At 37.1% G+C, this 8,782-nt stretch overlaps 1 protein-coding gene across 1 annotated transcript in view; it reads right to left on the reverse strand.

Moving 5' to 3' along the window:
- LOC120624694 (fringe glycosyltransferase) overlaps positions 1-6,979 on the reverse strand; it is a 28,470-nt gene extending 21,491 nt beyond the window's left edge. Inside the window, 2 exon segments of the mRNA XM_039891370.1 lie at positions 6,538-6,843; positions 6,845-6,979. Coding sequence (XP_039747304.1) covers positions 6,538-6,843; positions 6,845-6,889 — 351 coding nt within the window. The 5' untranslated portion in view covers positions 6,890-6,979.
- Positions 6,980-8,782: the final 1,803 nt, after the last annotated feature.

The following is an 8,782-nucleotide window of genomic DNA, read 5'->3' on the forward strand; positions in this document are numbered from 1 at the left end:
TTACGCTCTATTAACATATCTCCATCAGTAATAGACTGGTTTCGGAGTTACCTCAATGGCCGTCGACAGCGCATTCAGATTGACGAGTCCTTTTCGTCTTGGTGTGATGTAGCGGCTGGGGTACCTCAGGGTGGCGTGTTATCTCCTTTACTTTTTTCTATTTTCATTAACTCTATTACTCAAAACATCTCTTCTCTCTATCACATGTATGCAGATGATATCCAAATATATCGCTCATCTACCCTTCAAAATCTTGGTTCTGCTATTGCAGCTATAAATAATGATATGGCTGCAATTTCTGAGTGGAGCAGGCAATATGGGCTAAAGGTCAATCCTGCAAAATCAAAAGCTATCGTTATTGGTAGCTCAGGAATGATCGCGAGGGTTGATTGGCTGAGCATTCCTTCTGTTATTTATAATGGCATCGCTATTCCTTTTTGTGACTCTGTGAAAGATCTTGGTGTATACCTCGACCGGGAATTGTCATGGACAGTGCATGTCAAAGAGCTGAGTCAGAAAGTGTTTGTGGCGATGAGCTCGTTGCGAAGGCTGCAATCATTTCTTCCAATTCCGACCAAAGTTATGCTAGCACATTCTCTTTTTCTATCTATTCTCGATTATGCGGATGCAAGCTTTCTTAATCTGACCGAGGATCAGCTTAATAAACTTGAGCGTCTTCAAAATCTGGCTATTCGGTTCATATTTGGCCTTCGCAAATATGACCATGTTTCCGTATTTCGACAAAAACTCAAGTGGCTTCCTATTCGTCGTCGCCGGGATATGCATGTACTTTCTCTTCTGTACTGTGTGTTATTTCATCTAAATACTCCCTCGTATTTAAAAGAGAAGTTCACTTTTCATGGTGAGCAATCTGGTGTAAGATCGTGCCGTGCGCTGACGCTGTGTATGCCTTATCATAAGACAAAATTTTATAAGCGTTCGTTTAGCGTACGAGCTGTGGAATTGTGGAATGCGCTTCCATTGAGCATACGACGATCCAAATCACTGGCGATATTTAAAAGAGCAGTTAAGGCCCATTATATTGTTAACGACTTTTAATAGTATGTATATATGTACTTACTCATTTATTGTATGTTAAAGTATTTAATTATGTAAGTGTTGTTATTATATATATTAGTTTATTTTTATATTTATTTATTTATTATATTATTTACTTTTTATCTATTTGTGCACACTAGTTTATGTATTGGCATGTAGTTATTTGCATGTATGTATTTTAATATTTGTACCACCAGCAGTCTATTCTCCTCTTCTTTTTTTTTCCTAATTCTAAGGTTGCCTGGCAGAGATCGCTATTAAGCGATAAGGCCGCCTTTTGTATTACTACTTCTTTCGATGTTTCTGTTTTTGTTATATTTTAAATGTTGTGGTATACAAATAAAGAGTTTAATAATAATATATATAGGATAATAAATGTTATTGTAAAAAAGAACGCACCGTATAAGTTTCTTAAACATACAAGAAATAAAAATTAAGGATCCCAACTCTTCATGTGTACCTTTAATGTAATTAATACAGATTATGCTGATGCATTAGCTAATTAGAACGTTGGTTAACACAACATAAGCTTCGGGTTGCACCGGAAGTATGTGTAAACAAAGCTATCGACTTCTTGGAATCGGAGAGGTGAGATAAAAATACCAAAACTACTGCGATAAGAAAAGTCCTTGGTACCTACTTTATGAAACCTTTTATAGAACGACATTTCTATGTTTTAAAATACGAACCCTGAATCCATCCTGAATAGTTGAAATAACCTGCCGCTTTTGTTAACAGAATGTTAAAAAAATCTTACATGCTTTATTGGGACAAAAGTATTATAAATATATAACTTGATCTCTCTCATGCGTTGATATTAAAACGCATGAGAGAGATTAAGAGAGCAAAGAAAATATTTTTTAAATTATTCCACTGAATAAACATTATATTAACTAAGTTGTACTACATAAATCAAAATCGATAAGCCGCACCGAGAGCTTCTGATACAAAAAGGGGAAAGCAAGGCAACAATCCGGTCACGTGGCCGGCGCGCGCCTTCGTGCCACGCGCTGCGCGAGCGCAGGGCCTTTGATGTACAATAGTTATTTATGTTGGTCCTTCGGCCGGATTAACGGTCGATTATGCACGCTCCAGATTCAGGAAACTAGCTAAACGAGCGGTTCATGACTGACCTCGGCACCGTACTCTCTACTGCAGTTATAATATTACTTCCAGTATTTCTCCTGTTGGTACTTACTGATAATAAAATTAAGTTTGATTTTATAAAAAGACAATGCAATAGTTACTTAACAGAGCTTATGATACCTTCTAGTTATTATTAAATTATTTAGTACAGTGAAAATGATGATGATTAGCTTAGTCATGGTAGTAGAACGAGGGTAATGAAACTTCCTAAAAATATCGGCCGGTCGAATAAATTTAGATGCGAATAATGGCTAAAATCGAGTTAATAAAAGTTTAATTTAAAATTAGTTTGAATGTAAATATTAAAAAACGAGCCGTAAGTGCTTTTCACTAATACATAATACATTCAATACGTACCGGTTTAGACTTAAGGTGGGAAATAATTTGAATAGTTTTTAATGATTACAAAATTTTGTTTCACTTTCTATGAAATTGGCTATTATAGAAGCCTACTAAAATTTTTGTTGTTTGAACTGTTTATACGTACTGTTTATTGTCTTTAAGCGTTTAAACCTAACTAAAACACAACAACTGACAAGTCTTTGATTAAAAGGATGGTACTATTTTTAGACTAGTTAGCTTAGCTTAGATATTTGTTAACGACAACATAAGCACCAATGTCAGTCTAGCGAAGTTTAAATTAGCACCAATTACAATCTAGATAGTTTAAGTTAAAGAACTATGGAAACTTAAAAGAAACCAACTACAGTGATCAAAACATGAATTTCTATAACGATAAAGGATTATCCAATTGTGAATGAATGCGGGCACAGTTGTTGGTCTTTTTAGTATAAGATAAAATAAAATTGGTCTTGTTGGTACCTATTCGGGAAACGAGATACGATTAACGAGTCAGCCTCTAACGGTGAAATTAATGCAGCCTCTGAATATTTATCTGTAATAACGATGTTTGTGTCGTTGTGTGGAGCGCTTGTCTAAATCATCTGAATAATAAGTTCATCGTTCAATTACTTGAAAGAAAAACATTAAGCCGTCTATCGAAGCATCGTACGTAGGTAAGACTTTATGAATACCCCACTGAGTTTATTGTTGGCTTCTTCTTGGAACCGTTTGGAATACAAATAGCCTGAATGTTAATCACAATTTATAACAATGAAAACATAGTTATTATTCATAAACTGAAGAGCAAGTGAAAACTTACCTCGAATATTAGATATTTTCGAATAGATAAGTTTTTAGTTTCATAGTACTTGCTTTTACGGATTAATGCAGTGTTTATAATTAGGAATTTGTATTAAAATTGGTCTTATTGGACTAATCTCATCGATATAACAAGATTTACGGTCTCATAAATTCTTAGGTAGGTAACAGCGATTATAATCTACACTAATATTTATGCTATGAAATAATCTGCCTTCTGAAATCCGTGGAAGTAATTCCCTTCCTATATTTTAGAGTCGTCTGAAGGACTACTACCTCTCTTTGTGTGATAGCACAAGAAGTTGTTGCTTTATTATTATTTGTAAATTATGTATTAAAATCTACTTTTATTTATTATGTATATTTAAATTTATATATTACGTTTATTTATTTAAATGGTCTATGTATTTGTATACAATATACATTTTTGGTATTTATGTATATATCAAAACACTCTTGTCACTATCCCGTTCTCTTGCTGTAGTACTTTCTACAAAGGTTGCCTGTCGCTTACAGCAATAAGGCCGCCTTCGCATGTCTACATTGTTTACTGTATACTCCTTAATGTAATAACGTGTTTCTTCTTCTTCATAATAATAGGCTAAGCCGGTTACCTAAATGTTGAACGAGTGATCTAATGTTTTATTCTAGTATTAAAAGCTACCCGAGGGAGAAAAAAGGTAGTGAAAAAAATTTTACACACCTGGGTGTGTAAAATTTTGTGGGAAAACTTTCTTTAGCATCTCCATCACACCCAACGTTCAGGGAGGAGTGAAGTTTTCCGAGCGAGCCACAACGCCCACGTGATGACCAGGACAGTCTCTCAAGGCTGAATTTCCTCTGTTACCTCCAAGCTTAATTCAGACGTGAACAACATATGTAGTTTATGCAAATCCTTTGGGCTTGCGGTAAATCCTGCTAAGCCCCCAGGTAATCGTCATTGGTAGTCCCGAGCTACTGACACGACTCAATGATCTACCGGCATTTTATTATGACGGTGTAGCTTTACCTTACTGAGGTACGGTTAAAAACCTTGGTCTTATTAAGGATAGCTCCTTTTCATGGTCACCACAGGTTACAAAGGTTGGGCGGAAATTTTTTGATACTATCGGTTACCTAAGGCGTTGGAAGAATCTTTTGCCGATTAAGACAAAGATTGTGTTAGCCAATACCCTCTTACTACCTATAATTGATAATGTTGATGCGTGTTACCCCACCCGACTTGCCGCAGGAGCTTCAAAATTTGTATGTTTTAATGGCATAGATAATACTGCAGGTTTCAGAAGCCAAGATAATTCACTGAGCGCAATAAGAAGAAAACTGAAATTACAAATCTCATGTCTATAATAAGAATTATTATGTTGGTATATTTTATTTTTAAAATTATTCCTATTACCTAGATTATTTTGTTACTCGGTTTAAAAAAATACTTTGAAAAGAACTATTAAACATAATTTTCTAAGCTTTAAAAACGACAAAAACATCTAATACGAGTTTTGTTAAAAAATACGTGTTCGACGAACAATTTAGATATCAGGTTTTGCAAAGAACATGTTTTAGCAGATGTTTTCTCAAATGGGACGAGGGTATCGGACGATGGTGCGATAATAAAAGATGAGAAAATGAAGACGTCATTAGAATGAAACAAAATTGAATAAGTGTGTAGATCCTACCTATCGGTTCAGACATAACGTTAACGTTTTTAACTAATTTTGATCAATTCTGGTTACGGTTTCTGAAATATCGGTAGCAAGAATACGCAGGCGAGAAATCAGATTTTGCATCGGTAATAATTTCATACTAAACCACGTACCCTACCTTCCTAATAAATCAATTTATCATTCAAGCTACGTTAACCTTCATAGGATAGGTATCTTGACAGGGTAATAAGGACATAGGTTAGGCACCTTCCATCTGGTGTAATATACAAAACCCTCATTCAGTCTTTATTGCTTGCAGAGCATTGTGGCCAAAACAGTGAAAACGCCCCGCGCCCATATCACTTCACTCTCGCGAAATGATTTTAGAACGTTTAGAACTTTCTTATGTGTGAAGTGACTAACTGCCTGTTCGAAAGTCAGTACTGAAGTGGAATGGTTTTAGATGCTTCGAAAATATTCGTGTATACGGTTTCTGTATGTTCTTAATTCTAAGGTTACAAACTTTAATAGTGTTTTGTTCATTAATAATGAAGAATTCTAAAATATTCGGTACGTAACAAGTAAATACCTACCTACTCTAGGTTAACTATGCCTCCTGCAGGGCTAGCACGGGCAGGAGACAAAAATTATATCCCCTGACAAGGGGTATAATTAACGTGTCCACCAGCGCACGGGAATATGGAATAGGGGAAGTTTACACCGTTTATTATTTCACATATATTATTTGGATATTATATACCTATCCACTTGTTTGCCAGTGCTCTGAGAAATAATAAAGTTGTGGGAGAAGATAAATATATATCCCCCCCCATCCCCTTGGGGATGTAATTGTCTCCTGCCTATGCTAGCCGTGCAGGCGTATGGCAAGATATAGGGGAAGAGAATAAAACCACTCAATCACTAAATTGGTGGGCATACCAAGTAGAGGCGACCCAGTCCACGGTAATTGAGCGTTTCCAAGATCAGCTGCCAAATATGGAAAATTGCGTGGGTGAAGCTCAGACTGTATCTACCTACGATTAATAAGAACAATATACCTACGTAAATCAAATAACTTCAATGCATCTTTGACAACATCTGTTCTACCATAACGAGAAAATAAACTGGTTTGTTTAACAAAGCATTTAAATTATATACCTAGGTAGGTAACGTTGCACCAACCTTCGTATCCGTTCATATGCAAGTGTTTTACATAAAGGTATATTTAAAAAGATGCAGACAAATACGTACAAATCCATCTTGATGTATGCAAAGGAGTTGAAAGTCAGTTGACGTTCAATAGATAAGAGTGAAGAAGAATACATTTTGTGTCTACTTGGCAAGAAGAAGAAGAATCTTGTTAAGTAATGGATATCTGAATGGTTCGTCTACGTCGCCAGTTCCTTATTCTTGGCTGGAACTTGGCTGCCACACTTATCGTGTGTCTTGATTAATAGAGCTTTGCTTTTAAAGTATCCTAGAAATTTGGCGCGAAATATAATCATGCACGAAAATAATCATAAAAGCTCACCTGTTTTTTTGCCAATTGAAACCATGTCTTCAAGATAATAGGCAGTCTTGAATATTGATAAAACTTAGTTGTCTTTACACTTATGAAAATGTCATCCAATGTTATGTTCTTGCTCTGACCACTGTCCAGAATACTGGTTTTTGTCACAGGCTCTATAGGTAAATCAGCCACTTGCACTGACCGACTTTCTTGGACGTTGTAATTCACTCCGCCTTGATAAACAAGCAAACTGCAGTATCCTAAAGTTATGAGCAGAGCCGCAGCTTTGATTATCCTACGCCCACCCATGCCAGAGCCGGCTGGTGCTATAGCGCTGATAATCTTTGCTAAGTATTTCCACCTTGTCACTCATCTGTTGTACTTTATTATCGAAAAACAAGAGATTCACAAATACCGCTAAACGGCAGTGCTTCCACGGCGAAGAACGGTTACAAACTAAATAAAAATGTAGCACAGGCGGTCGGCGGTAAACATGCCCGCGCCTCCTCGCACTTTGCAGCCCCACCACGTGTTGTGAGCGAGAGATCCGTTATAGCTTTCTGCGTCACTCCCGTTTGGTCTACCTGCGCGTGCGCCTGTCCGCCGCCTGCGCAACCGCCGCCCGCCGGCAGCGACACTCATGTCAATGGCTCAAGTAATTGTTACCTTCATCTGCAGGTCCACCGGTATGCTGCACTTTAGAACAATGCTAATTCAGCGAGTTTAAGTTGACCGACGCGACTATACTCTGAATATAATTTAGGTGCATAGGTATTTCCTTTTATCCCAAAAGGAATTTGCAAGAGAATAATATCGATACATAGAATAGGGATATAGATATATTTTTTCCTATGAGTTGCGGGACGGGATATTTATAACAGCCGACACAGGAAGTCCAGAAAGTGAAAATCAAGTAAAATTGCATATATAAATATATTTATATTTCTACATAATAAACAAAAGTCTGTACCTCTATAGTAATCTTAAATATTTCACTGTTATTGGACATTCATTATCAATAGCCATAACAGTCCAATGCTGGAATAAAGACTTCTCCGAGCAGGAGGTTTTGGATCACCAGACGGTTTGGAGATTCCAGTAAATGGTAGCAGTAGTACAGAGGATGCTGCTGGCCGTTCACCGTAATATTCCTTTAGTCTTATGCGACACCCGAGGGGAGAGGAGGGGTGTTGACAACTATATTCAGATCTAATGTCACCACACAGATACATAGCTAGTTTTGTTTATGCATATTTATAAAATAGGATGAAAAAATGTAACGAAACTTTATGTACCTTTCGTAAAAATTGACACGATATTACCCCTGGAAAATTCTACAGGATTTCAATTCTAGGTAAGCACAGTATCTGGCTCTGCCTAATGCACGACATTTCTGGAAAGGTCTACAGCAAAGGTATTTGCGGAAATTAATCGAAACCATTACGGAACCCATTTGACAAACAATGCAGACGACGCTCGATGTAGCGCCATTTGTAATTGAAATCATGTGTATGGATTGTATGGAGTGTGTAAGTTAAGGCGTACTACATGCTAGTACTACTTGAGTTTTGTTTTATCTTCCTATCTTTTTTATTATTATTCGACTACAAGTTAGCCCTTGCTTATCTTACCTGATGGTAAGCGTAAGTGGTGATGCAGTCTAAGATGTTAACTGCCTGTTAGAGGTATTAATATTAAACCCATTATACGGTTTCTACGCGCCATCGTATAGAAACGCGAAATCGCTTGGCGGTACGTCTTACGTACTTACGTCGTCCATGATGATTACCACCTGAATGGTAATCATCATGATCAACCTATTACCAGCCCACTACAGGCCACGGGTCTCCTCTCAGAATGAGAAGGGTTTAGGCCGTAGTCTATCACGCTGGCCAAGTGCGGATTGGTCTTTACACGCTGTTGAGAACATTATCGAAGAACTCTCAGGCATGCTCTTCTGTATGATTTCCTTCACCGATTAAAGCTAGTTATATTTAAATTGCTTAAATTAAAAACGCACATAACTCCGAAAATACAGTGGTGCGCGCCGGGCTCGTACTCGGTCTCCACGAAAGGAAAACCGGAGCCTTAGTCACTGGGCTATCACCTTCAAAACCTGAATGGTGATATTTTTAACTGTTTACCCTGATGAAGCCCGAGAACGGGATGTAATGGCGTTTACTAGAACTTTTACCAGCTGTAAACTGGTGCTGATGTCTATTGACCAATGACGACGAAAAATTATTGAGCTTTTATATCATGTTTC

Source organism: Pararge aegeria, chromosome 6, assembly GCF_905163445.1.
Source record: "Pararge aegeria chromosome 6, ilParAegt1.1, whole genome shotgun sequence".
NCBI classification, from domain to species: Eukaryota; Metazoa; Arthropoda; class Insecta; order Lepidoptera; family Nymphalidae; genus Pararge; species Pararge aegeria.